The following is a 27486-nucleotide window of genomic DNA, read 5'->3' as shown; positions in this document are numbered from 1 at the left end:
ATCGGTCGAAAATCTGTTATTTCTTCTTCGCGGTCGAACAAGGTCCTTATCTGCGGACAGCTTCATCTTTATGTATTGATATCTGATGCTCGAAATGATCGAGAGACCTTTTGAGTTCAATAAAAACGCACACTTGCAATGTAATGACTTGCCAAGCGAATGATTTTACGTTTTCGCTGCACCCTGTAAGCTTACAGGCTGCGCATTCCGCACGCCACTGGCTTTATTTAAGCTTAACGAACTATGTTCTCGAGGAAGGAGCACATTGAAGAATTGGATCCTGGTGTTTCTCTTTTTCCCCGTCGGCGGGGCCAACCAATTATTTTGTGACGTATGCTCAATGGTCTCGGAGCACTGCAGTCCCCACCGGAATCAGTCATGGAGAGCCCCGCCAACCCCGTTATCGCGCGCGCAGTTCGTCGCATCTTCTCTCATAAACCTCTCCCCTTTTCCACACATTCTGAGTTACAGAAATATACTCTCTTCGCATATCACGACGTTACGCAGAGCCCATACCCCCAATTGTACCCGCCTTTCCCGCAAAACCCGCAGACCTCGGCTTTGAGAAGATCACATCAACGCAGCACGCGACGAAGCCTCACCTGAAGATCCATTCGGCGTTGCCCGCAACTCGCAATCTTTCAGCCATAGTGTCTCTCCCTGATAAGAATCCTGGGCTTCGGTGTGGTACCACCGATTCCCTAAATATAAAGCCCATAATGAACGAGCAGGTGGATCGTCTAGTCCAAAAGACCTGGGGTAAGTTGCCTTCCTTCAGGCGTTGGCAACCGGCCTCAAGCACTATAAACCTCATCTTCTTCATTTCACTATATGGCTGCGGAGAATTACATGTTGCTGCTTTCCTACTGACTTTGTTGCAGCAACCTACTGCTCCACCCCGGATGACGCCCGATTAATGATCGCCGTCAGTGGCATCCCAGGCTCTGGCAAGACCGAGCTCGCCAACATGATGTCCAAACGCATTAACGACATCTACGCCTCCGAGAACCCTGTCTCCCATCCCATTGCCACCGCCCTCCCCATGGATGGTTACCATCTCACCCGCGCTCAGCTATCAGCCATGCCCGACCCGCCGATCGCCTTCGCCCGGCGCGGTGCTGCTTTCACTTTCGATGGACAAAAATTCCTAGCCCTCGTGCAAGACCTCCGAAAGCCACTCACGCCTCACTCTCCCATGATCTACGCGCCGAGCTTCGACCACGCAGTCAAGGACCCCGTGGACGACGATATACCGATTCCGCCGACCTGTCGGGTGATCTTCTTCGAGGGGAATTACCTCAGTTTAAACAAGGCGCCGTGGAACGAGGCGGCGAGACTGATGGACGAGTTGTGGTTTGTGGAGGTGGACTTCGAGGTTGCGAGAAAGAGATTAATCCGGCGACATGTGCAGGCCGGGATTGCGAAGGACGAAACGGAGGCAGATTGGCGGGCGAGGAAGAATGATTTGGTTAATGGGAAGGAGATTGTGGACTTTCGCTTGCCGGTCCAGGAAGTCGTATCGAGCATCTATGATCCGGCCTGGGAACGACTGTAAATGGAGTGATATCACTTGAGGCTGGGGTCTGTTGTGGTATAATGATAGAACGGAAGGAGCATTGTCTCGGCGCAACAGAGCTTACGGTTGCACTGCTTTGATGGCGATGCAACTTGGATATCAAATTTCAATGGACAGATTCCACGAATTGCATTTGGCATGGCATTTTTCATAGCACTCTGCTTGTCTGCCCGGTTGTGACTGTCTACTTGGCATAGTATGGTATACTTTTTAGGGATAGGTGTACTCGATATGGCACTTCCAAATCCCAATTGCAAAATCAATTGCACGTAGACTACTGCCTCTCAATGGTCCTCATCAAGAGTAATTTAAGTTCATTAGGTCGCCCCATGCTCCGGTAACCCTGATCTATCCAGGGTTCCAAAAGATGGTTTCTTCGAGGGTTAAAAATAGATCTGATCCCGGGATATTTTTCACCCTGGCTAATCCTCTTCTAGGGTCGGAGGCCATGAGGCCGTGACGACACATGACCTGTTCCATCCGCCGCCGCTAATACCACTCAATACAAAAATACAACCGACCAACTGAGAGCCCTGACCAGGCGTGTTTGAGCAATCTGGTCACGGGGAAGAGTCATACAAGCGGCCATTACACATGCACCCGTCCCGGTGGTGGGTGACATAAGCCAGTCTGGGGCCCGAAGCTCAGGGTCCCTGGAGCTAGACCTGATCGGGACATGGACATGGAGAAGTATAATACGAGCTGTAAGGTAACATACGGCCACCGTAAAGTATCTTCTTTATATTAGGCTCATGTTGAGGGTACCTGGCAGTACCAGCCCGTACCATCCCCGAACGGCCCTGGCCCCTCAGACCCTCACAGACCCTGAGGGTTCCCGTTGTTGGTGTTTCCCACCCTGAGACGGTTCCGCTTCGAGGGCCGCTGGAATCTTTCCTTCGTCACTCTTTGTCTTCTACTTTGCACACCCTCCTTTTTCCATTGCCAGACTTAGTCGCTCTTTAGCAAAATCCCAACGATCCTTACTCTCACCCCAATTCATCCATCCTCGCCATTCTCATCCAGATTCGCTGTGCGATCTTGTTTCAATCGTTCCAACGCCCATTCACCTCGATCTTCATCATGCTCTTCAAGTCCACTCTCGCCCTGGCCTTCGTGGCCCTCGCCAACATTGTCTCTGCCGGTCAGACTCCGGCCTGCCTGCTCTCTGTCATCGGGTAAGTATTACAAGCACACGTGTACAAGAACAACACAAGCATATGCCGTTTAACCCCCGGACCCCGACCGCGATCGCGAACACAGTTCCCATTACTGACAATCTCAAGCGACTCCTCCAACCCCGCCGACCTGTCTACGCTGTGCGGTTCCGATGCGAAAAAGCTTGAATCTCAGATCTCGAACAAGTGTGGTGACAAGAGCCAGTCTGCCCTGAAGTTCTTTGCCAACACCTGCAACTCGAACGGCCACAACGTTGGTAAGGATCTCCGATAACCGATCTCACTCTAAGCATGAAGCTTGCCAGACCCCTCCCCTACCTCAGCTCTAGCTATTCTCTGTACATCCTGGGCTTACCATCTTCGTAGATATCTCCTCGATTTCCAACTCCACCGCCTCCGGCACCGCTACTGCCTCCAGCTCTGGCTTCGTTACCGCAACCTCTGGTGCCCAGGCGACTGGTTCTGGCACATCGACATCGGGCGCCGCCTCTGGCAGCGCTTCGGGCTCTAGCTCCGGCGGCGCCCCTACTGCCACTACTAACGCTGCCGTTGGCCTTCAGCTGCAGGACTCGGCCTTGCTCGCTGCGGTGTTCCTCGGTGCCGCTGCTCTGCTGTGAGAGTAATCTCCTCGGCAAAGAGTCTCGCAATCTGCCCCCGGATGTACCGATAGATAATTGGCTTGGATATGCTCTGTTTGATCTGTCCTCATCTATCACTATCTTATCTCGAGGATGCTGATATATGGGGGCAAATCAAATACCTTGCTGCACATTGTTCTGTTTTGTTCCACCTGCTGTATCTGAGTCTCACACCGATTGTCATGGTAGAAAGGCAAAATGAATTGCTTTGGTGTTTTTAGTTTATAATATCTCATTCATCAACCCAGTGGCCCATCCCTGTATCCCTTTATTGACTAAAGTTACTGGACTTGGAGTTAGTGTATCTTCCGCTGTTGGGTTGCCGGGGCTGTCGCGCAGTAAGGAGGCTTGGTGATTTACAATGCACGCAGTACGCCGATCAGGGTACCCCGAATGGCAGCGCCCATGCCCTATAGATGTAGTTCGAATGACATCTGGTTGTCTGAGCCCGGAATGTTGGGCTCCGCCCGGCATTGCGGCTGCCGATACCATGCGGCCTCGTCGGCGCGTGGCCACGTGATAAGGTGACGAACGCGATCCCATATTACTCAGCGCGGTAAGCAAAGGGAGCCGAATCAGGCCAAACGCGAAAATTCACGAGCAAAAACGCGTCTGCCCCGGCGACATCAAATATCCTCGCCCCTCCGGTCCTCTTCTCTCCTTCCCATCCCACCTCTCTACCCTCTACTCCCTACTTTTCTCCCCCCCCAAACTTCCCTCTCCCCTCCTCAAGTCTAATTATTCGTTTCTGTTCTCTATACCCTTCTGTTCTAATCTTCGCATCTTCCTCCCCTCCACATTTTTCAAGATGTTCGTTTACAAGAGAGGTAAGCTTCGTCCAAATTCCTAGCTGCAGCCCTTTGGCATGAGTCGCGGGGCAGACGCGTTCTCTTACATTAGAACAAGTCTGGTGGCCTCGCCACCAACCTCAGACACGTCATTGACACGACTATCTTGCAGATGGACGCAAAGAACGCGTGCAGTTCGACAAGATCACGGCCCGTGTTTCGAGGCTCTGTTACGGCCTCGACCCGGAGCACGTTGATGCTGCTGCTATCACCCAGAAGGTTATCTCCGGTGTCTACCAGGGCGTGAACACTATTGAGCTGGACAACTTGGTAAGTGGAACTTCTCGCCGTCCAAATATGCCGAGGAAATTGCTAATTGCTCAACGCGCTCCACAGGCTGCCGAGACTGCGGCGTACATGACCGTCACACACCCCGACTATGCCATCCTGGCCGCTCGTATCGCCGTTTCCAACCTCCATAAGCAAACTAAGAAGCAATTCTCTATGGTTATCTCTGACCTCTACCACTATGTCAACCCCAAGAACAACAAGCCCGCACCAATGATCTCGAAGGATATTTACGAGATTGTCATGAAGCATGCCGATGAGCTTAACTCGGCTATCGTCTATGACCGTGACTTCAACTACAACTACTTTGGTTTCAAGACCTTGGAGCGTTCATATTTGCTGCGGATCAGCGGCAAGGTGGCCGAGCGTCCTCAGCACCTGCTGATGCGTGTTGCTGTGGGTATCCATGGTGAGGACATTGAAAAGGCTATTGAGACCTACCACTTGATGTCCCAGAAATACTTCACCCATGCTTCCCCAACTTTGTTCAACGCTGGTACCCCTCAGCCCCAGTTAGCTTCCTGCTTCCTGGTTGACATGAAGGAGGACAGCATTGAGGGCATTTATGATACCCTGAAGACCTGTGCCATGATTTCCAAGACTGCCGGTGGCATTGGTTTGAACGTTCACCGCATTCGGGCCACTGGCTCCTACATCGGCGGGACTAACGGTTCTTCCAACGGTATTGTTCCTATGTTGCGTGTGTACAACAACACCGCCCGTTACGTGGACCAGGGTGGTAACAAGCGCCCTGGTGCTTTCGCCATCTACCTTGAGCCTTGGCACGCCGATGTTTTCGAGTTCCTCGATCTTCGCAAGAACCACGGCAAAGAGGAAGTCCGTGCTCGTGACCTGTTCTACGCTCTGTGGACCCCCGATCTCTTCATGAAGCGTGTCGAGGCTAACGGCGACTGGACTCTCTTCTGCCCCAATGAGGCTCCCGGCCTGGCTGATGTTTACGGCGATGAGTTTGATGCTCTCTACGAGCGTTACGAGAAGGAGGGCCGTGGCCGCAAGACCATCAAGGCTCAGAAGCTCTGGTATGCTATTCTTGAGGCCCAGACTGAGACCGGCAACCCCTTCATGCTGTACAAGGATGCTTGCAACAAGAAGAGCAACCAGAAGAACCTGGGCACCATCCGCAGCTCCAACCTGTGCACCGAGATCATTGAGTACAGTGCCCCCGATGAGGTTGCTGTCTGCAACCTGGCTTCGCTTGCTCTCCCCACCTTCGTCGACGCTGCTCGTGGCGAGTATGACTTCGGCAAGCTGCACGAGGTCGTCCAAGTTCTGGTGCGCAACCTGAACAAGATCATTGACATCAACTACTACCCTGTCCCCGAGGCCCGCAAGAGCAACTTCCGTCACCGTCCTATTGCCCTTGGTGTTAACGGTCTAGCCGATGCCTTCCTGGCTCTGCGCCTGCCCTTCGACTCTCCGGAGGCTAAGCAGCTGAACATCCAGATCTTTGAGACCATCTACCACGGTGCTCTGACTGCCTCCTCGCAGCTGGCCAAGGAGCTCGGTACCTATGAGACCTACGAGGGCTCCCCTGTCTCCCAAGGCATCCTGCAGTATGACATGTGGGACCGCACTCCCACCGACCTCTGGGACTGGTCTGCTCTGAAGGCTAAGATTGCTGAGAACGGCGTGCGCAACAGTCTGCTGGTTGCTCCCATGCCGACCGCCAGTACCAGCCAGATCCTGGGCTTCAACGAATGTTTTGAGCCTTACACCTCCAACATCTACTCCCGCCGTGTCCTGGCTGGTGAGTTCCAGGTTGTCAACCCGTGGCTGCTGAAGGACCTGGTCGACCTGGGCTTGTGGTCCGACAACATGAAGAACCGCATCATCGCCGACGGTGGCTCCGTCCAGAACATCCCCAACATCCCGGCCGACATCAAGGCACTGTACAAGACCGTGTGGGAGATCTCCCAGCGGTCCATCCTGCAGATGGCCGCTGATCGTGGTGCCTACATCGATCAGTCCCAGTCGCTCAACATTCACATGAAGGAGCCCACCATGGGCAAGATCACTTCCATGCACTTCGCTGGCTGGAAGATGGGTCTGAAGACCGGCATGTACTACCTGCGTACCATGGCTGCCTCTGCGCCCATCCAGTTCACCGTCGACCAGGAGCAGCTCAAGGTTGAGGACACCAACGTCGCTCGCGCGAACCCCTCGTACAAGAAGCGTGCCGTCGGCGCCGCTTCCTCTACCTACTCAGCTGTGCCCCGTTCCAACGGTGCTGAGCCAGAGGCTGCCTCTACCAATGGCTCTCCTCGCCTTGAGAGCCCCCGTACTCTGGTTGAGCCCATCGCTGCCGCTCCCGCCCCGGCCGCCGAGGCTAATGGCGCTACTGCTCTCTCCGAGGGTGCCGAGGGTGAGACCGAGGGCAAGTCTGATGGCGATATCTTCTCCGACAAGGTGCTCCAATGCAGCATCGAGAACAAGGAGGCCTGCCTGATGTGCCAGGGCTGAAAGAGTGCTTTTTTTGTTCCCTTCCATCCCCACGATTTTCATGTTCCTCTTCCCCTCCCACCCCCCAAGTCTCTCCTACCCCTCGCACTGCGTTTGTGTGTGATTTATGTACCTATATTACGAGATTGATGGTTTTCCCCCATTTCCTATGTCACAGTCTTTTGTTCTTGGTGGTTTTTTGGGCGCGTTTTCAGATCAAAAATTTTCATGTATTCTTCTATGTTAGTTCTCTCCGTTCAATGATATCTCACGGTCAACTCCGGTTTCTTGCCGTAGAATGTCGTTGAATAATGCAGCCATGGTCCAAGTGAAATGGCGTCTGCTCCGAACTTATGACTAAAGGCCCGTGCAATGGATCCCGTCTCCTTGGTTTCTTGCGAAGTCTATTCGTCAGGCGTTGGTTGATTGGATGATCTGCACTCGCCTGCTTTGGGGGCCAAAAAGGGATGCGCCAGCCCAAATGCTTAAATTGAGGATCACCCCCACGATGTCGCCCTGTCTCCTCTAACTACGCCAAACTTGAAAGGCACCCCAATTTCCAGCATAAGCAGGACGAAATGGGAGGAAAACCGTGGAAGAGTAAGGGTGCGCAGCTTGTAAAAGGCGCAGGGTCAAAGTCAGTAATGTCGGACTCGAGGGACGTCAATATTGACCCTCTTGCTGATAAATGGACTGGATTGCAGTGCGACCTTCAGAGGCCGAGATGTGCACATTGTGTTAAACGTAACATTATCTGTCCGGGATATCCCGACAATGACTTGGTTGTTTTCGCCCATTACGCTGATACTCAGCATCCAAGGAAGGTGGCGATGGGCAGAAGCACCGAGATTGAACCGGCCAATCGGGCCCAGAAATTACCGCATAATATGCAGGCGTATTCGCAAATACGGATACAGCTCTACGCGTCATTCTTGGATTCTTACTATCCCATGCGTCTAGATATCAATGCCATTCAGGAGGTCGACCTGTGGTTCCAACTGGTGTCCAGGTTCATCACTCTCCCTTCTAAGAGCAAGATGCTAGAGACTGCGTTTTCCGCGATATCTTGTTTCTATTTTGGTTCCACGAATAAAGACGATCAACTATTGCAGAAGGGTATGCAATTATACAACACTGCGATTCGTTGCATGTCAAACCGAGTGTGCCAGTCTGCTGTTACCGAGGACATGGTATATACCAGTGTCATTTTCAAAGCAATTGAGGTAAGCTTTCTAAAGTAACGGACTCTCTGTTGCACGAGAAAGAGAACCTGACAGTCTTCAGACATTCCATTGCCCCAGTGGCCGTGAAGCGATCGCGGCTCATATGGAAGGTCATAATCTAATACTCAAGAACTTTGATGACACAAAGGCAAATTCCGGTATGAAGTGTGTCTATAAGCTTCAGAAACAAGGCCTGGTAAGTTCTGCAAAGTTTCGACCTTGGTACTCCTTTTCTTGGATTCCAAACTAAGTCATAAATAAGATGTATGCCCCATTACTGTTCAAAGGATCCGGATACGATTTCGACTACTTGAAGAAACACAATGATGATGCCGCTTTTGATGAGCTTTTCGAGGTCTACGTCGAAATTACAACCCTTCTTGCTACCGCCGATTACATCGATTCATCTGGAAAAAGTGACAGAGCCTTGTGTGAAAATCTGGTTCGACGATGCCGCATGCATAGAGCGAAGACTCTAGAATGGTATTCTCGGAATCTGGATAGTATCGGTGGTCCGCCCATTTGCTATCCTACCGGAAAATTGAAAAACATGGGCCGTCCATTGCCATCCTCGGATGAAGTTTTCAGCCATTTTTACACCTTTCAGTCACTTCGACATGCAGAGCTGCATGTATTTTTCTGGAAAGCGATGGTTCTTCTCCAGATAATGATTTATCATTCTCAAATCCGTGTACTACGACATGCTCGAGATAACGTCCCGAATGACTTCTTTAACAAATCCCCAACCGATTTCGAAGCTTATAGCGAACTCAAGATGTCAGAAACATACGCAGATAACATCTGCCGCGCCATACCATACTGGCTACAAAACAGGCTAGGCTCATATGGGGTGCTCAAGATCACAGTCAATCTTTGGCCTGTTCTCAAGCCCTATACACATCTGAGAAGCTGGAAGAAATTTCGCTGGGTCCAACATATCTGTAAAATCGTCGAAAGTGGGGGTAATGACCTAGCTACATGTATCAGTCAGGTTTGGTGGAAGTACTGGCTCCTATGCCAGGACCCAAAATGTAATTTTCATGCCAGCTTGTTATTAAGGGAGGATTACGGGGAACGATTAAATGTCTCTATGGAAGGAGATACGTTGAAGGTGATTCATATGACCAAGGATGGAGAATTGGCGCCTGTGCCAGAGAGCTTGAAAATATGTTAAACAAGCCAATATCCCATTTCCTGAGATCAATAGCGGATGACTGGCGCAAGCAGGAAGCTAAGTAGTGGCAAAGATGATGTTCCATTTATTACGAGAGAGATATGACAAGCTGTTATGAAAAGGGGATGATATAATCATGCGGTAGCATTAGGCCCCTTCGTAACGTGGCAGCGTCCCACTGAGCAAGGACATGAAGCATAAGGACGATTAAGTAGGGGAAGTATATAAGTGAAGTAGAGAGCGAGGATAGTGTAGGAGGGAAAGGTAGTGTTATATTGTCTCTAAGGTTTCTAGAATTCGTTAAAATGTTCCTAAGTTATCCTTAGGTAAGGATCGTCGGGGCTATCCGTTAGAGTTGCTAAGCTCTCGGTCGACGGTACTAGTTTAGCTGGCATAGTAGAGCTCTCGATTAGTTAAATAGGGGCTTAGTAGTGACTAAGTTAACTAGCTTAGTATTAAATATTTCAGTTATTACCCCTATTTAGATTAGTTCTAGATAGTGAACCAGGGAAGCCCACCGCCAGACCTGACAAAGCAGATGGTGCGGATAGGATCGTCAAATCAGCTACGAAAAACACCACACACCACCACGGAATGCAGGACCTCTCAGTAGGGGAACCGGAAGTCGAATATCAAAAGAGATGGGGAGATGAGGAGTTCATTTTCCCTCTGCCTAGCATGCAGAGACTATATCTGTAGCGACCGTACTCAATATCATCTCCACCAATCAGAGCATCCCTTTGTTGGCAGATTCCCCATTACAGTATGTAGGCAGGGAATGTTGAATATCTCCTACCTCGCTATCTAGCGCGTTACAACGCTGTATTCAAAGTGTACCTGGTATATAATATCAAAACGTGTAGGATATCGAGTATTTCTATAATCCTCGGACTTATAGCGGAATATATAGGTCATCTCTGTATTAGTAGCATCTTCCCTCTTGATATATTCATCTTATCTCGCGCCTCCCTACTGTACCTCAAAAAACAACTTTCCTCGGGAAGGCATACACTAACAATCGATCACGAGTGGCCCTACTCAAGATGGCTCTAAACCTAGTTCCTTTCAAGCACAAGCTACTTTTATGACATGATCCGCAGTGGCGAACTGTCTATAGCTGAGACAGCACTGGCCGCTGATTGCAATAAAAGCACATCTTGAGAATCTCTCTCAATCTTAGAATGTCTGGCAGCGTCAGAGGGCAGCCAATTTACGGGTGACGACCCCCTGGTATCACTCTAGTCATGCTTGAGCCTTTGCGCGACTATTTGATCGAAAACCTTCTCTTATATCTGGACAAGATGGCGATTTTTCTACGGGACGAATTTGACCTTCGAGCAACGAAATTGAGCATCAGTTGCGCCCTTAATTCCAAAGGCTGGTCAAAATAGACTGCTCGGGCCAAGGCTCGAGAAGGCAACCTTGACCTTCGGGCTGAATACTGTCATTTTATCTCAGACTTGAAGTCTTGTTGCCTTGTCTAATGTTGATGAATCTAGATGTGATAAAAGGATAGGCTTCCGGCGAACGGGTTGGTCGCCACTTGGTACCGCACCGGTCCAAGTGTCGAAATTTCATCGTGATCAGCGTTATCACATATTGCCTGCGTAAGCGCAAGACGACATCGTTTTGTCTCCGGTGTTCCAGGGTTCAACTGACGCGTCTACATTTAAAAATTATATCGAGCAGCTTCTCCAGCACTGTGGGAAACGGCCCGAGTCGAACGTGTTCCCACTTCATAAGGTATTATCAAATCCAACAAGCGGGAAAACTTGATGACTGAATAGCGCTGCCTTGTAGGGTTCAAAGACAGAGCAAAGGCTTTTAGGGACACTAAGTTCAAACTAGAGAGGACCCACCAGCGCCCAGTCTATGACGATCATAAGATTGATATTCAGAAATCAAGAACGTCTATTATATCTGTATACTTCGAGATCCACCTTGCCTGGAGGTCATCGTTAAAGGAAACAGAATTCTCCTCTTTCGCATTTGCTTCCCATTCATGTCTTCCAGCAGAATTCCACAAGGCATCATTGCTTGGAAGAGGGAATCGGAGTTCACTCGCATGCAGTAGAGGCCTGTCCTCCGAACTAAAGCTGCGCACTTTCGCACAAAACCTATAAAGTGCTATACTGAAACGTTTGACTTCCTCAACACCAACCCAGACAAACGAAGGTAGATCAGTATCTTTGTACTTGGAGAGCATGTTTGGATAAAAGAACATTCCTAATCTTCGACAGCTCTCAACAAGCGATTTGAGTAATCCTAAATCGGCAGGGGAGATAGAAGCTCTGAGGTCGAGGTTGATCACACTGTTAGCCTTCATGATAACAGAAAGAATAAGATGTAGTAAGATAGCCTGGTAAGTGGCCATTGGCCAAGGGCAGGCGCTGGAGACACCCTCCACTTCTGAGGCATTCCATTTCTCCTATGCTTTACACATTAGTAAATCAGATACATTATAGCTCGGTGATGTGAAATACCGTTTGATCTCGAATTGAAAAGTCAAGTTTACCAGACAGCTCTACTGCCGCAGATTGCGCCGACTGTTCTCCGGTTATCCACATGCCTATAGCTATCATTGACTGTAGAAGTAATGGAGGTTCTTGGCCCAAATTGAACGTGCCTCTGTGCATGAAGGGCCAACGCGGATGGAATATCTCAAAATAACAATCAATATACTGTTTTCTCTTCTCCCAATGACTTAAACGCGCCTGATCGGATTCTAAGGGTGACGGAGTTTGGGTCGATGATCGTATTTGTTGCTCTGCTGCAATACTAGTAGAGTTTTGGAAAGAACATTTAATGTTGCGACGAACGCACTCCCGGCATGGAGCGCCCCCTTCGCACCGAGTCTTGACCGCATGGCAACCCGCACAAGCCTGGCGGGCGCGATTTAGAGGCTCGTTTATATGGTGCTGCCTCTGAATATGACGTCGAAGGGTATCACTAAATTGAACGTTCTAATGTGAGGGGTGGCGCTGTATGACGGTGAATGCAAGGACGTGAATACCTTCGTTGAAATACATGACCACATCTAGAACAAATAATAGCCTGTTTCTTGATGTGTTTCGACCTTTCGTGGCGGCTTAGATGCTCTCTACGCTGGTATGTGGCATTGCAGCCAGGAAATTGACACCGAAACGCGTCGTATGCAACAGGGCCCGATGGACTCTGAAGACATTCAATTTCCCTGCCGAACGATTCCATCGATATATATTGTGCTGTCAGCCTGCCGGATTGGCCTGGAAAACAAAATAAAGAGTAAGCTTCGCTGAACTTTGCGTAGGCGGACGGGTCGCAAAGAGACCTTTTACCCTCCTACCGGCAACCCGCCGGCATCCCACCACCTCGTTTGCCTTGACAAATTTCAAGGCGTTTTGCGTACGGGAACTGCGCAGAGGCGGTCAACCAGTAAGTGGAGTGTCGTACCAGGACGACGATTCTACCACAGTCAAGGCCAGTGAAGGATCTTCGGACCGGTAAAGTCATTCGTGAGACGTCGTATTTTCTTCGGTGGGTTACCAGTGGGCGGCCGGTCGGAGGGCCGGTAAATTGCCCCACAGCAGAATCTCTGCGAATCATGAGTTGCACTTCTACCTCCCTTATTAATTATCTTTAAATGTTATTAATATGCAGGTTAAAGCAAAATATGGGTATAAGTACCTTGCAAAGTCTCAGGTATCTAGCCCATATCTCAGCGTGAATCATATCTCTCACATCTCCAAACCATGACTCCGTCTATCCTGATCGTCGGCGCTACTGGCAACACAGGCCGGGCTGTAGCTCGGACGTTGCCAGAGTTGATTCGGTCAAGCAATACTTTGACCGGGAGTCGTATCATTGCTCTCACTCGCTCCTCGAGTAGCCCAGTGGCACACGAGCTTGCCAAACTACCTGGAGTTGAAGTGATCGAGCAGAACTGGGTTGAGATTACCGCCGACTGGCTCCGTGAGCACGACATTACTAGGGCCTTCATTGCATCCCACAACGAGCCCAACCAATTTGCGGAGGAGTCAACCTTCTATCTCAACGCCCTCGGCGCTGGCGTCAAGTATGTCGTGCGAATCTCGACTACGGCTGCAAATGTGCGCCCGGATTGCCCTGCGTACTATGCACGCCAGCACTGGGCTATCGAGGCTCTTCTCGGCTCACCTGAGTTTAGTGGCTTGCAATGGACATCTCTGCAGCCGAATGTGTTCTCGCCACTCATTATGTCCCCTGCGGCGGAGTTGATTAAGAAATACCGCAAGACTGGAGAGCAAGACACCCTTCGGCTGTTGCTGTCAGAGGATTCACCTGTCGGGATCATTGACCCCGACGAGATTGGTGTTATTGCAGCTCATCTCCTCTCTCAAGATGACACTGCTAGGCACAACAAGGCCAAGTACGTTTTAAATGGACCCGAGGATATAACTGGAAAGCAGATTGTCAACATGATAGAGCAACACATCGGTGTGCCCGTCAAAGATATTAGTTACCAGGACGTTTCTTTCATTGACATGCTGTATGAGTACCAATATGCGACAACCAAGCAATCTAAGAATGTCATCTACTCAATCAAACGTGCCCCCAAGACAGCGTGGGAAGGGAAATGCTCAACTTCTACAACAAGCAAAGAGATTCTGGAGCTTGCTGCTCCAAAACAAACACCTGCTAATGTTTTGAAGACATTACTAGAGGAGTAACGTTGGAACGACGAATGTTTTCAGGGGAACTAAGGTGGCCGGTTACGATACCTCCTCCAACCTAAGACAATTATGGATTCGCGGGATATGCACTGACGAAGTGGTCTTCATTGGGCTGCTGACTTTAGCTCACTTGCTGTTGCGAAACTTTTGTTACATCGAGAAGAGAGCATCAATACTTTGGAATTGGAGAATACCCACCATTTTTCTAGCTAGTACATACAGATAATCCACATCTACAGTACGGCAGCAAATGAGGCTTTTCTGAAGTAAAGAGGGGCCAACGGTGCAAGGCACTCATAGAGAAATACGTTAACGAGGCGGCGACTCTCTTGCTACGTTTGAATCGTCTCTACGGGCTCACTTCCTTCTTCTGTCTGTGTCGGGAACATTACTTAGGCTTCTTAATGAGAATGGAGAATTCGTCAACCAAAAAGTATGCTGCAATTTTTTCGTCCTTAGCTTCCATCACAAGACATCGTAAGTAGGCTCTGAGTTTCGTGCTCTCATTAAGAGCATGACGCACTCAGAGTCTCATAATAGCTGGATACCACAGACACGGAAGTGTTCTTTCTACAATTTCTGCAATAATATTCCATTTGATATTCCAGGATTGGATTTAAGCATTGTAATGGGGAATCTACCAACTCAGGAATGCTCTGATTGGTTGGAATGAGATTGGGTACGGTCGCTACAGATATAGTCTCTGCTTTCTAGACAGATAGAAATCAACCTTTCAACCCTCTTTGGAATTTGAATTCCGGTTCCCCTACTGAGAGGTCCTGCATTGAGTGGTGGTATGTGGTGTTTTGGTGTTTGGTTGACGATCCTATTGACATCTTCTGCTCTGTCAGAGCTGGCCTTGAGCTTCCCCCAGTTCAATAGTCAGACATCATCGTAGTTGATCATTGATTCCCATCGGATCCCATCTTTTACTAGCTTATACGGCTTCCTCCTGTATTGACAAAAAGTACTACAGAGGAGTGCAAACCCAGCTTCACCAATTTACACTTGCAAAATCTGTCTGGGCCCCACTGCCAAGGCCTGAGTCCCAGAAGTGAATGTTGTTTCGTGGGGTTTGGCGGGGTCCTCTCCTGCATGGCTCCTGAGCTACCATAATATATCATGGTAAGAACCCCATCTGCTTCCAAGAAACCACATACTTCTCAACAAGTGACGCATCGATCGCCTTCGCATGTGCCAGCGTCGGGGAATCCGATCGACTACATGTGGTATCCATGATGAGACCGCCACAGGCCATGCGGAGGAAATGCTCGTCGAAGAACTCGAGGATCTTCCGCGCGGGGTTCTCATTGTCGATGTCGCTGCTCGCCGTCCGCACCCTCTGAAGCCATTGATCGAAGGGGACAATCTCTGGGCTAGTGGTGGCGGAATCGAGCGCGGCTCTGGCTATGATACGGATCATTTCGGGCCATGGCTGGCGAGTCGGATTCTCGATGTGGTAGATTAAAGGGTATAGAGCCGGTGTTGAATTTGTCTCGGAAGATGAAAATGAAGAATGTAGCAACAATAGATCGGCTATGGTGGTGGCTACCTCATCGACTGGGAGCCAAGAGAGGTTCTGTTTAAGAGATTAGTATTTGTTCGATTTTCCAAATGGATTAAAGGGGTGCAGATTCATATGCAAAGAAGTAGTAGATGGGGGAAAAGAAGCAGATACGCACGCCTTGAAGATCCGGAAAAACTTTCAATGTAACCGAAGACTTGATCAGGAAGGAAAAGTGTTCCACAGGATTCCAATATCCACTCTTCTTCGAGCCCGCGATCTGCCCAATGCGCATCACCATTGCTCGGAAGCACTCGGGGTATTGCTGCAGGGTTTTCTGGAGCATGGTCTCACAGACGAGCTTTGCCTCTCCATAGCCGGACTCCAGAACAGAATCGACCGTCATGGGGGCCTCGGGCACGGTAGGGTTCCCGGTCCAAATGGGATGGAGTCCCACGGTAGCGATCGAGGAGATGAATTGGAAGCCAACCACCAGGGAAGGCTGAAGCAGTTGTGCACGACAGACTACGATATCATGCGCCAGGTCGATGAGGTTCCGGAGAGTCTGGAACTGGGGCTCAAACCCTTTCACTGGGCGGGTGATCGTCATGGGCCAAGCGTTATGGACGATGTGGGAGACGGTGGAGACCAACTCCTCATACTCGCGATCCGATAGCCCCAACCGCGGCTTGGTGATATCGGCCTCGAGAACCCGTACCTTGGACAATGCTGTTAGGTCGAGTGAGATTCCTCGGGATGTGAACGCCTCCTCCTGCCGGTCCATGGGTGCCGCCACCACGAGTCGTCCAGGTCGATTGAGGCAAATGACCGTCTGAACGTTGGATAGCTTGGTAAGATGTGCGGCAAGGTGAGATCCAAGACTCCCCGTAGCACCAGTCAAAAGGACACAGTGACCAGTCGTTCCGGGTGGTGATCTGACTGGAACACCTTTACTGGCTAGAGACGGTGGTGGGAGAAACCCTTGGGTATATTTTAGAACATATGCATCAATAGTTTCTTGGCTGTGAGCAGCATACCGAGTGGAAGCATCTTTATCATCGCACTGCTGATCGATTTTCGATGAGGCGGATAAACACGGTGTCATGACTCCAGTAGGCGAAGAAGTTGCAGAAGAGGAAGATGTTGATGATGATGATGATGATGAAGATGTGGAAGATTCTGTCCTAGCAGCGCCACCAGCACCACCCAACGCGGCGTCAATGCAATCGAGCAGACTCTTAATGTCGGTCAGTGTAATAAGATCTCCAGCGTTCAAAGTGCATTTGAATGCATTTTCAATATCTCGGGCCAATTCCATCCCCATGAGAGAATCAATTCCTAGATCAGCTAGGCTGGCTGAATCCTGTATTTCATGAAGGTCCCGACCGCAAACCTGGGCGATTAAATTGCGAATCTTGCCATGCAAATTGCCCGGTGCTGTGGAATTGAGGCCTTCATTTCCGGGAGACTTTTGTACTGTCTCCTTCTCCCTGGAGGTGGTGTAAGGAGGAGTTGATTCCTCTTCTGTCGCAATGGATTTGATATCCACAACCGGTTCTTTTTGTTTAAAGCCCGGAGTAAGTCTAGCAAGAACTTTGCCCAAGGCGAATCTGTTGACCTTCTGATACTGTATTCCCAGTATGACCTCCATCAATGCACCCGAACGGGGATCAAAGATGAAGACATCACTCGAATATAGCTTCGGTGACGGCTGATGATGAACAGCAATGATATGATACTCGTCTGGTCGAGATTCACTCAGATCAAGCCTTGGGGAGCGGATCAACCGCTCAATCTTATTCGAGATACAGACTTCTGCATCGGGGTGGTTCGTCATGCAGTTGACGTATACTCCTGCCACCTGGCAGAACGAATCGCACAGCGGCGTATCCAACCAAGTTTCCCCGGTATACTGCTTGACCACACGGCCGGCAGACTCCTTCCCCTTGCCGACCACTTTGCAGACGCCTTGGTATATCTCCCCATAATCCACCACATGGGCAAAGGTCTTGTAGATATTGCGCCGCCCGACAATTGCATCGTCAACATCATCCGGGCAGTGGAGTAGACTTTGGCAGCGGTTGTACCCAACGAGACGCTCATAACGTTCGAACTCGGTTTGAAGATGCACGTCGTCGCGAGACCGAAACAAAATTGTACCGGAGGCATGGAGGTTTGTAATTTCGTCGCTTGCTGATGATGCTAATACTGCACTGTTACTTACCAGCTTCCAGTCCCAGACCATTCCCTCGTCATCGCTTCGTCGCTGGATGTCAAGCCAGACCTGCCGCGAGATATCAATGCAGAGTGGAGCATGGTTCTCCAATCCCTGGAGCTCCGGCTGCATATTTGATGGGAGAAGTTCTGGACAGAGATACAGAATACACTCAATTGCCATATCAAGCTGCAAGGTGCTGGGACATAGCGGAGCCGAATGCGCCACTGTATGGCCCGAGACAAACTTTCGAAACTTTTCCGTCTCGGTATTGATCCGGAAGCGGGCCAGTGTCTTTAGAGAAGGATCTTGATACCCCACGAAGCTCCAGAGTTCCTTTGGCGTGATGTTCTCCCGAAGACCTTGGGATAATGATGACCCTAGAGAAAGCTGCTCGGGTTTCTTGAGTTCGAGCCAATGTTTGGCTTTCTCAAACTGATACGGTGGCAGTAGTAGGGGAGAGTAGCTTGACGCTTGGCACGAATGATGTGCCCAGAATGTTGCCATCACTCCGTTCTTTCTGAGATCGATAGTTGCCTGTACGAGATTCGGCCAAGCATTAGCGGCACCTGTGATGTTGATAGATTGGAAGATATGCTTCGAAGAAGACATCCCCTGGGCCCGATTGGCCATGGCTGTAATGGTGGACATTGAACCGGCCTCGAGCCATACTGCCGATGGATGTCGCCGGGTAATGCGTTGAACGGCATGGTTAAAATAAACAGGATTTCTGAGATGATCTGCGACGAACCGGGGGGTTAGGAAATCACTACACTCATGCTCAGTCGCTCTCTCAACCGGAATTGTTGGCGGATGGAAAACGATAGACTGGGCACATTTCTCTAGTTCATCCTTCAGGGGATCCACGAGCATGGAATGGAAGGCGTGAGTCACATTCAGTCTCTTGATTCTCATTGACTTGGCGAATATTGGATCTCTTGCATGAGTCTCCACGACGGCATCAATGGACTTGGATGAGCCTGCTACTGTAAAAGATCTGTCCCCGTTGAAACACGCAATCGTTGGTACATGGTCTTGTGGGTTAACCTTGCTGGCGTGAACCAACAACTGCTGGACAACCTCAAGATCACCTTCAACAGCCGCCATGGCCCCCTTCTCTGTGGACCAGGAGTTATCAATAACGCGCGCTCGCGCCGAGATGACAACCAAAGCATCGCGAAGGCTCATCACCCCGGCGATAGTCAATGCACTATATTCGCCAAAGCTGTGACCAACCACACCTTGTACTGGAATTCCACAATCAATCCAGCACTTAGCGCAAGAATACTGTAGGGAGAATAAAGAAATGTGCAGGGCCACTATATCATCGATGGGTGATTGCTGGAAAATTCCTGGATAGATGCTTGGAAGTCCGAGATCTTGACAGATGCCATCACACCGGTCCAAGTACGAACGTAAAAGGGCTATTTCTTCGTATACCTTTCGGTCTAGCCCTATGAACTTGAAAACCTGGCCACCGAAACAGAGGATAATGGGCAACCGTGACGGGGCGGCTGTGGTAGAGACCACGATGGACGGTGGTGAGAGCTCAGAGCTTTGGCGGGCTATTTCCGTGAGACTTTTAGAAAGATCCGAGAGAGAATTGGCAGCAAAGGAGTAGGTGCATGGTAGAGACAAGTTAGATTGACGGGACAGGTTGAATGCCACATCGGCCAACGAGAGATTCCGTGTACCACCCTGTACATAACTCAACAATTGCACCGCATATGCTCGAACGCTGCGATCATCCAAGGCACATATTGAAAAAGGATATTTGCAATCATTTCCTCCCAATTTTTCCCGGTTTGATGAGGGACTGGCGGGAGCCTGCGTGATTACCATGGAAGCATTAGATCCAGATGCGCCATAATTGTTGATGAGCGCGGCTTTGAATGATGAATCCCATGGCTTTAGCGTGGTGGAGATGTTGATCATATCCGACTGCGCTGCGTTCAAAGATGGTCTCATGCTATGAAAACTAGCTTGCGGCGGGATTTCCCCATGATGAAGCATCAGTAAGATCTTGATGAGGGCCACCATTCCCGATGCACATTCAGCGTGGCCCACTAGACCCTTGACTGAGCCCAGGGAAAGAAGATTCCTTCGAACCGCTCCCCCAAAGACCTGGCGAATGCTGCTGTACTCCGCCGGGTCCCCAACTGCCGTTCCAGTGCCATGGGCTTCGACCACCGTGATCTGACCCGGTTCAACGTGTGCTCGCCTGGTCACGGAGAGGAAGAGATCTGAAAGTGACGCGGAGTTAGGCACAGTGATGGGCGTTTCATTTTGGTTTTGAAACACAGCTGATCCTGCAATCACACCGAGGATGTTGTCTCCGTCGGCCTGAGCCCTAGATAATCTCTTCAGGAACACTGCGCCGCTGGCTTCGCCTCGACAGTAGCCATCTCCACTAGCATCAAAAGGTTTGCATTGCCCCGTTGTGCTGAGAAATGACGCTCCTGCAAGGTTTTGGAACCATAAAGGGCCTGTCATGATATTAACACCGCCGGCCAAGGCCGCAGTGCACTCATCCGCTAGAAGGGCCTTGCAAGCCTGGTGAATGGCAACGGCCGACCCTGAGCACGCGGTATCGATACTCATCGCGGGCCCTGTCCAGCCAAAATAATGGCTGATCTTGCCTGCCACGAAGCTCATCAGTGTCCCGGTCGCCGAGTATGCATTGGCGGGATGGCACGCAATATTGTCCTGGTAGTCGACATTGCTGACGCCGACAAAGCATCCCACTCGTTTCTGGTCCATGTCTTTGCTGCCATATATGTCGGTACGGAAATAGCCCGCTTGTTGCGCAGCTTGATATGCCACTTGCAATAACAATCTTTGCTGTGGGTCCATCGAGGCGGATTCGCGGGGGCTCTTCTTGAAGAATTTGTGATCGAAAGCCTCTGGGTCGTCGATAAAGTTGCCGAACCACTCTTGCTTGGAATCCCCCTCTCGCCAGGGGGTCTCGAAGCTAAGACGCTCATGAGGTACCCGTTGATGCTGAGACTCGCCTCGACGAAGCAGCTCCCAGAATTCATTCACATCGTCCGCACCGGGAGTCTTGATGGCCATCCCCACCACCGCAATATCATGTTCAAAATGACGGGGCCCCGGACCCATCGAGCTCCCAATATTATCATAGTGGGTGACCACGTTGCTCAACTCCTGCATCAAGCTTGGTGGCATACTGGGATGAGTCCCAAATGAGACGATGCTTAGGTCCGACGAGGAGCCCAAGCCAGATGTCGACAGTAGCGATGAGCAAGTATCATACCAACACGACGGGTCAACCAGAATGGATTTCAACGCAATTTGATGTAGCTTTCCGCTGGTGATGGGCTTTGGACCCGAATTGGACCTTGTACGTAGGACCAGGGCTGAGGCATCAGCAAGCTGGAATTTGGGCTCCGAATCACAGAATTGAATAACATCGCTCAACAGGGACTCATAGACTCGGGAGTGAAAGCGCCCTTGCAGCCCAATCCTAGTGACCTTGACCCCTGCTGCGGATAGCTGTTGACTCAGCGAGGAGGCATTCTCCTGGGAAGTCGTCACAGTGAGCCTATTTAGGTCGTAGACCACCGAAACATATGCCTAGAAGCGGTGCACGTTAGCCAAACACCTCAGCTAGATCGCGCTCTGATTCTGGTAAACAGACCTCTGGTACTTGTTCAATAATTTTCAAAACCTCTTCGGTATTTGGATTTGGGGATGCGTAAGCTGTCGAGAAGGAGACGGCAGACATTTCCGGCTCCAGACATTCTTCGTAAGCGTCGACAATGGCCCCGATCAACATCGCCAGTCGCACTGCCTTGGCGCCCTGAATTCGGATTTCCGTCTCATCAGAAGCGCTAGCCACTGCCAGTGCGCTCAACAGGCCAATACATAGACCGATAGTCTGGGTGACAGGCGTGCGGTCCAAGTCGACGGCAGGTCCTGCGCCGGATGCTATCGACGCGTTATAACGGAGGTACTGACAGATTTGGCTCATCACCACCATAGGCGTGAGAAGAAGGTTTGGCATTGGTGATATGGCAGCATCGAGGTGACCGGTTTCAAGCCAGACAGCAAACTTTTGGATCATTTTCCTCCCAGATAGGCTCTGAACGGCCGGAACTCGTTGAGAGATGGTTTGCCAGGTTTCTGGCATCTCCGACACAGTCTGAATAACCCATTGATAGGTGGCATCTTGGGTAATGGCGCGTCTGAGTTGTTCGTAGGAGTCCCCGTTGCGGAGATAGAGGAATTGAGGCCCAAACAAGGCCACCTTCTGGGTCGATTGGATTGGAGGGAGCGGAGCAATCATGATTCAGAGAGAGGTGGTGGTCATTGTATTCTTGGCATCAAAAAAAGAAACGGGCAATGGTCTCCTCTTCATATCGATGCGAGTCTCACTGCTCGTTTTTAAGATGCCACGGAGCGTGATTGTATAGACCAGCTGGACCTGGTCCCTATCGGCCTCGGCAAACATGTTATGCCAGCGTCATAGACATACTCATGGACTGTGGCCTACCAGTTCTAAGAGATCGGGTGCCGAGCATATAGTTCGCTATCTCGGCGCCGAACCTGCATTAATGCTTGCTGTGTTTTCTCGGAGAAGAATGACGAAGAACAGAGATAAGAGACAATCGGGACCAAAAGGAACTCGGGAATCAAAGGCCGAAGGCCCGAGGAGGAAATTGGGATTACATGAGAAAGATGGCGTACGCATTACGGGATAAAACACGCTTCTCACTCACGTCTACTACTCAGACAGACCACCCATCCGTCCTCCTTGCTTCAATCTACGTGAGTTTGCCATGGGCTGGTACTATTCTCAATTATTTATCCGCCCTCCTTACCCAGCCCAGTCCTTCGCGGGTCAAACAATCATTGTGACCGGATCCAATGTCGGATTAGGGTACGAGGCCGCTCGTCACTTTGTCCGGCTCAAAGCGTCCAAGGTTATCCTGGCTGTTCGCAACATTCAAGCTGGGAATGCGGCCAAGCGGTCAATCGAGGCCAGCGAGGGGAGGCCAAACGTGTGTGAAGTATGGGCGTTAGATCTTGCATCGTATGCGTCGGTCAAGAGCTTCGGAGCTCAAGCTTCGAAGCTCGACCGACTAGATGTGGTGGTAGAAAATGCTGCGATCGCGACCCCTTCCTTCCGATTAGTGGAGAACCACGAGAGTCATATCACCGTCAACGTGATCAGCACTGTACTCTTAGCTCTTCTACTGATCCCGAAGCTACTACAGACCGGCAAAGCTTTCCCTACGGCGAAGCCCCATCTGAGTATTGTCACCAGCGAGGTACATGGCTGGACCAGCTTTGCCGAGTCGCGAACAAAGAATATCTTCGCCGCCCTAGATGATCCCGCCCAGACCAACATGGCCGAACGCTACGGCACTTCGAAGTTGTTGGAAGTGCTGGTGGTGCGGGAGCTGGCGCCTCGTCTGGCTCAATCCGGACTGATCCTCAACATGCTGAATCCAGGGCTGTGCCACTCAGCTCTGGCTCGGGACTCAGGCTGGGATCTGTGGTTCCTGAAGCTCGTGTTCGCTCGGTCTACAGAGGTGGGCAGCCGAAGTCTGGTGGCGGCTGCTGCTGATGGGCCAGAGAGTCACGGAGGGTACCTGTCGGACGGTAAATTGGCCAATGAAGCGCTGTCTCCATTCGTGATCAGTGCTGAAGGATTTCAGGTGCAGAAAAGGGTATGGGAGGAATTGGGCGCAATTCTAGAGGAGATCCACCCTGGAGTGCTTCGAGTGGTGGAGTGAAGAGTGAGGAGGGGGCTCAATCGGAGTTAAAGACGGTGTTAGTACTCTGCAATGGAATTAAGCCTAGGTATGCCTTTGATCGTTCTCGCTTGATCCCTGCTGTACGCGTAGTCCAGCTTCTTGGCGCCTTGTCTGCCGAAAAGGAAAATATCAGTATAGGGTATATTCTTTGTCCAACCCTTTTTACTTCGTAATTCGGTTCCCGAGCCCCGTCTTCTTCATGTTAACAACTGCATACCGCGATCAAGTCGTCACCATACCTATATTTACGTATATAATTCGAGTTTTCTTGGTACTCTTGTGTGCGATTCCGTCAATATGGAAATTTGTTGGCTTTGAGCGCGACCAGACATAAAGTACTCTCGATCGATCTGTTTCATCATGCCGCGAAGCGAAACTGGCGCGACCACCACCGACCAACTGGACGACGCAATAAACGTGCCAATTGAATCATTACCGGGTGGCAATAATGAGAAATCATTCACGTTATCCCCTTCCAAGGATGATGAGGAACCTTCGCTTCTCTCTATGGAAGGTCCATCAGTCGTCGATGGCTTGTCCACTAGGCAACACATCGCCTTCATCGCTATTATCTGCAGCGCTCAGTTTTTGAACATGTCCGGGCTGGGACAGACTCTGGGGGTGATGCAGCTCATCGGGGATGCCTTTGGAATGAATTCGGATCAGTTCCCCTGGCTGGTGGCAGGATACAGCCTTACGGCGGGAACCTTTGTCCTCGTGGCAGGTCGCATGGGCGATTGCTTTGGCTACAAACCACTCTTCCTCGGTGGCATGGTCTGGTTCTCCCTCTGGTCGGTCATCTCCGGTTTGAGTGTTTACGCCAGTTCAGGCACTATGTTTATCATCGCTCGGACGCTCCAAGGAATCGGCCCTGCAGTCCTCCTCCCCAACGCCCTGGCTATCTTGGGCGTCTCATGCCGCGCGGGGATTCAGAAGAATATGGCATTTGCCCTGTTTGGCGCTAGTTCCCCTCTAGGAGGCGTGGGTGGATATCTCGTCGCCGGACTCTTCAACTTGGCTTGGTGGCCATGGGCGTTTTGGAGCACGGGAATCATCCAAGCGGTTCTAGTCGTGGTGGGCATCTTCGCCATTCCCCGCCTGCCCAAAAGTCCCGACCAGAGCAACAATATGAACAAATCTCTGCAGGAAAAGATTGAACAGCTCGATGTGTGGGGATCAGTCTCTGGCGTGGCCGCCTTGGTGCTGATCAATTTCGCGTGGAATCAAGGGTCCTCAGTGGGCTGGAAACAGCCCTATATAGCCGTCACTCTCGCCCTGGGCTTAATCTTTGCCGCGGTCTTCTTCGTGATTGAACGTTGGTTTGCCAAGGTGCCTCTGATCCCCTTTACAGCCTTCACAGGCAATGTTCCGCTCGTGGTCTCTTGCATCGCATGTGGATGGGCTTGTTTTGGGATCTGGGTCTTCTATATCTCCGAGTTCTTTCTGGTGCTCCGAGGCACATCCCCGATTCTGCTCGCCGCGTGCATGTCACCGCTGGCAATAGTCGGACTACTCGCCTCTGTCGTGGTCGGGGCGCTGCTTCACCGCATCCCCGTCTCCTGGATCATGACATTTTCCCTGACCTGCTTCATGATTGGGACCGTTCTCCTCGCTACGACCCCAGTGGAGCAGACATATTGGGCGCAGCTTTTCGTCGGGATGCTAATCATCCCGTGGGGTATGGAGACGTCGTTCCCGACCGCTACGGTGCTTATTTCCAACACGATGAAGAGTGAGCAGCAAGGCATGGGCGCGTCTCTTGTAGCTACCATAGTCAACTACAGTATCTCCCTGGGTCTCGGGGTCGGGGCCACCGTGCAGTTGTATGTCGCACATAGAAGCGAGGAACAGGATCAATTGCTTCATGGCTACCGCGCCGCCCTGTGGACGGGCGTGGGATTTGCGGGCGTGGGTGTCATTCTCAGTCTGCTCATGATCGCTCGCTCCTCTCATTCTACGTCAAAATCCTTGGATTCGGCAGCTATTACGGACTCTGGGAGGTAGTTTGCCTGCGTTTGATCAATATATGTATTAGAGTGGGAAAGCTCAAGGCGGTCCGGTCGGCACGGATAGGTCGAGGCACGAAAGAGAGTATGTATACAGAACCAAAACAAAAACCTCCAACAGTGAAGCTGCTGTCAAAGAAGGAGAGAGGCGAGATGAAATCAATCTGCCGCCAGGCGCCCTACCAACAGATCCAGTTGTCTCAGCAGAAGAAACAAGAAAACGTCCTGCTCCGCTGGAAGAGCTAGAAAAATGAAAGGAAAAGCTTCATAAAGAACGCGTCCATTCGACTACTTCGTCCATTTCGTGGTTGTTCGTCCGTGTATGCTTATTCTCCTTCCTTCTCCGTCCTTGATCTAAAGTACATGATTTCTGCCCAAATCCCCAAGGGCAAACCAGACAAACAAACCGTAAAGCAGAGGCGACCAAGTCAAAACAATGTCACTGGATCCCCCACTACAGCATGTATATAGAAAAGGAGACTACTGTATAGATGACTATTGGATGAAGATGAAGAGAATTGCCAAGAGAATGGCCAAGAGAAAGGAAATTGAATCAGTTAGCTAGTGACTGCATGCAGAGATACAATTGGAAGTAATCGTGAGTGTGGCGCTGAGTCCATGTATAGCGGGTGTGTCGATCATCCGAGGACGGGAAGTTTAGCCCCCAACGATACTGTCAGAGCCAGCTAAGAGCGTTCGAACTAGTGAACTTTGTCGCGAATGACTGCCGGAATCATCAGGAATATACAATTGATTGATTTTTGATAAAATAAATGACACGTAGAGGATATATGAAGTACACATCTGCAGAGTTGGTCCATAGTTGATGTGTAAATAGAACCAAATCCTCCATGTCTTGGAGGTTCCATAGGATAATCGAGAGTGACTTGAAAGGGTTGTCTCGGAGTCTCGTAATTACATACAGAAAAGAAAGAAAGTCGACCTATTCTCTCTCTTTCTCTCTCTCTCTCCCTATACTGCAATTTGAGATTATCAGATGGCCATACAATCATCTAACACCTCCCAAATGGCCCGAAAGATTCCCGTGCCACGTAATGTGGCTTGCCAATCGATTCTTGGCTGCAGAATCCAAGTCAAGCAACTTCGATACGGATTGCTTGATCTTCCAATCGGTTTCGGGTTGAGATTCGGCTCCACCACAATTTGGGGTCCCAAATTATCACAATTATCTTCACGAGTACGATTTCTGGTCCATCGAACGTGATTGTGCTTCGCTTGCCGATATCAAGTAATCGGGCAGGGATATTATTCCTTCGGCTTTACCATCTTTCGGTTCTATGATTTCTGGTCAATTGAACGTGATTGTGCTTCGCTTGCCGATATCAAGTAATTGGGCAGGGGTACTATTCCTTCGGCCTTGCCATCGTTCAGTGTTACTGGATGGCCCGTGTGCCAAGGAATCTCGAGGAAATCTTTGAGACTGAGGGAAAGTTCGCTGACTTACTATATGATTTCATGCTTAGTGGGTAACAACATATAGTTAATAGAAAAGAGCTGGGCCTCTCATAGTAAATCCAGGGTTTCTTAAGTCAGTCTTCTTTAATTGGCGTACGACTTCTCTTTTCCCCGCGAGAGCAGAATTAGGGCAGTGTGGCCCTTCAATCATGACCGCGACCGTTGAAAAGGTTTGTGAAGCGAAGTCCCGAAGAATGATCGTAGACAACAGACTTTGACTTTTATTCCCTTAAACTCAGCAACAGTCCGGGATCGCCTGCGCTCGCTGCCGCGAAAGAAAAGTCCGATGTGGACGCGAACCAGGAAAATGCGCCAATTGCAAGCGGGATCAGGCCAAATGCGAGTATACAGTTGCAGGGAAGAGAGTGAATCATATGAAACTAATGTGAGTTGGTGCCAAATCTTGGGGCCAGGATATCTAGACAGGGCAAG

At 50.4% G+C, this 27486-nt stretch overlaps 10 protein-coding genes across 10 annotated transcripts; 7 read left to right on the top strand and 3 right to left on the bottom strand.

The window, feature by feature from the left end:
* Window positions 1-719: 719 nt before the first annotated feature.
* On the top strand, window positions 720-1555 carry N7462_009408 (kinase-related protein; the record flags this gene model as incomplete). The annotated part of the gene is made up of 2 exons (XM_057081122.1): window positions 720-759; window positions 882-1555. The coding sequence occupies 2 exons, from the start codon at window positions 720-722 to the stop codon at window positions 1553-1555; spliced, it is 714 nt and encodes a 237-aa protein (XP_056929959.1).
* Window positions 1556-2656: 1101 nt separating this feature from the next.
* N7462_009407 (putative GPI anchored cell wall protein) lies at window positions 2657-3368 on the top strand (the record flags this gene model as incomplete). The annotated part of the gene is made up of 3 exons (XM_057081121.1): window positions 2657-2751; window positions 2860-3008; window positions 3118-3368. 3 exons carry the CDS (start codon window positions 2657-2659, stop codon window positions 3366-3368), a joined length of 495 nt encoding a protein of 164 aa, XP_056929958.1.
* An 829-nt stretch (window positions 3369-4197) lies between these two features.
* Window positions 4198-7006, top strand: N7462_009406 (ribonucleotide-diphosphate reductase subunit RNR1; the record flags this gene model as incomplete). Its single annotated transcript, XM_057081120.1, has 3 exons — window positions 4198-4216; window positions 4350-4507; window positions 4574-7006. 3 exons carry the CDS (start codon window positions 4198-4200, stop codon window positions 7004-7006), a joined length of 2610 nt encoding a protein of 869 aa, XP_056929957.1.
* Window positions 7007-7563: 557 nt separating this feature from the next.
* N7462_009405 (uncharacterized protein) lies at window positions 7564-9382 on the top strand (the record flags this gene model as incomplete). Its single annotated transcript, XM_057081119.1, has 3 exons — window positions 7564-8208; window positions 8270-8404; window positions 8471-9382. 3 exons carry the CDS (start codon window positions 7564-7566, stop codon window positions 9380-9382), a joined length of 1692 nt encoding a protein of 563 aa, XP_056929956.1.
* Window positions 9383-11276: 1894 nt separating this feature from the next.
* On the bottom strand, window positions 11277-12592 carry N7462_009404 (Zn(II)2Cys6 transcription factor; the record flags this gene model as incomplete). Its single annotated transcript, XM_057081118.1, has 3 exons — window positions 11277-11810; window positions 11866-12345; window positions 12410-12592. 3 exons carry the CDS (start codon window positions 12590-12592, stop codon window positions 11277-11279), a joined length of 1197 nt encoding a protein of 398 aa, XP_056929955.1.
* A 521-nt stretch (window positions 12593-13113) lies between these two features.
* Window positions 13114-14070, top strand: N7462_009403 (NmrA-like family protein; the record flags this gene model as incomplete). Its single annotated transcript, XM_057081117.1, has 1 exon — window positions 13114-14070. One exon carries the CDS (start codon window positions 13114-13116, stop codon window positions 14068-14070), a length of 957 nt encoding a protein of 318 aa, XP_056929954.1.
* A 1123-nt stretch (window positions 14071-15193) lies between these two features.
* On the bottom strand, window positions 15194-15496 carry N7462_009402 (uncharacterized protein; the record flags this gene model as incomplete). Its single annotated transcript, XM_057081116.1, has 1 exon — window positions 15194-15496. The coding sequence occupies one exon, from the start codon at window positions 15494-15496 to the stop codon at window positions 15194-15196; it is 303 nt and encodes a 100-aa protein (XP_056929953.1).
* A 196-nt stretch (window positions 15497-15692) lies between these two features.
* On the bottom strand, window positions 15693-22098 carry N7462_009401 (putative polyketide synthase; the record flags this gene model as incomplete). The annotated part of the gene is made up of 2 exons (XM_057081115.1): window positions 15693-21386; window positions 21451-22098. The coding sequence occupies 2 exons, from the start codon at window positions 22096-22098 to the stop codon at window positions 15693-15695; spliced, it is 6342 nt and encodes a 2113-aa protein (XP_056929952.1).
* Window positions 22099-22591: 493 nt separating this feature from the next.
* On the top strand, window positions 22592-23551 carry N7462_009400 (putative short-chain dehydrogenase/reductase family protein; the record flags this gene model as incomplete). Its single annotated transcript, XM_057081114.1, has 1 exon — window positions 22592-23551. The coding sequence occupies one exon, from the start codon at window positions 22592-22594 to the stop codon at window positions 23549-23551; it is 960 nt and encodes a 319-aa protein (XP_056929951.1).
* A 381-nt stretch (window positions 23552-23932) lies between these two features.
* N7462_009399 (MFS transporter) lies at window positions 23933-25576 on the top strand (the record flags this gene model as incomplete). The annotated part of the gene is made up of 1 exon (XM_057081113.1): window positions 23933-25576. The coding sequence occupies one exon, from the start codon at window positions 23933-23935 to the stop codon at window positions 25574-25576; it is 1644 nt and encodes a 547-aa protein (XP_056929950.1).
* Window positions 25577-27486: the final 1910 nt, after the last annotated feature.

Source organism: Penicillium macrosclerotiorum, assembly GCF_028827735.1.
Source record: "Penicillium macrosclerotiorum strain IBT 26536 chromosome Unknown utg000009l_segment0_segment0, whole genome shotgun sequence".
Lineage (NCBI taxonomy): Eukaryota > Fungi > Ascomycota > Eurotiomycetes > Eurotiales > Aspergillaceae > Penicillium > Penicillium macrosclerotiorum.
Note: the sequence above shows the minus strand (reverse complement) of the source record. Positions and strands in the feature narration are given on the sequence as shown.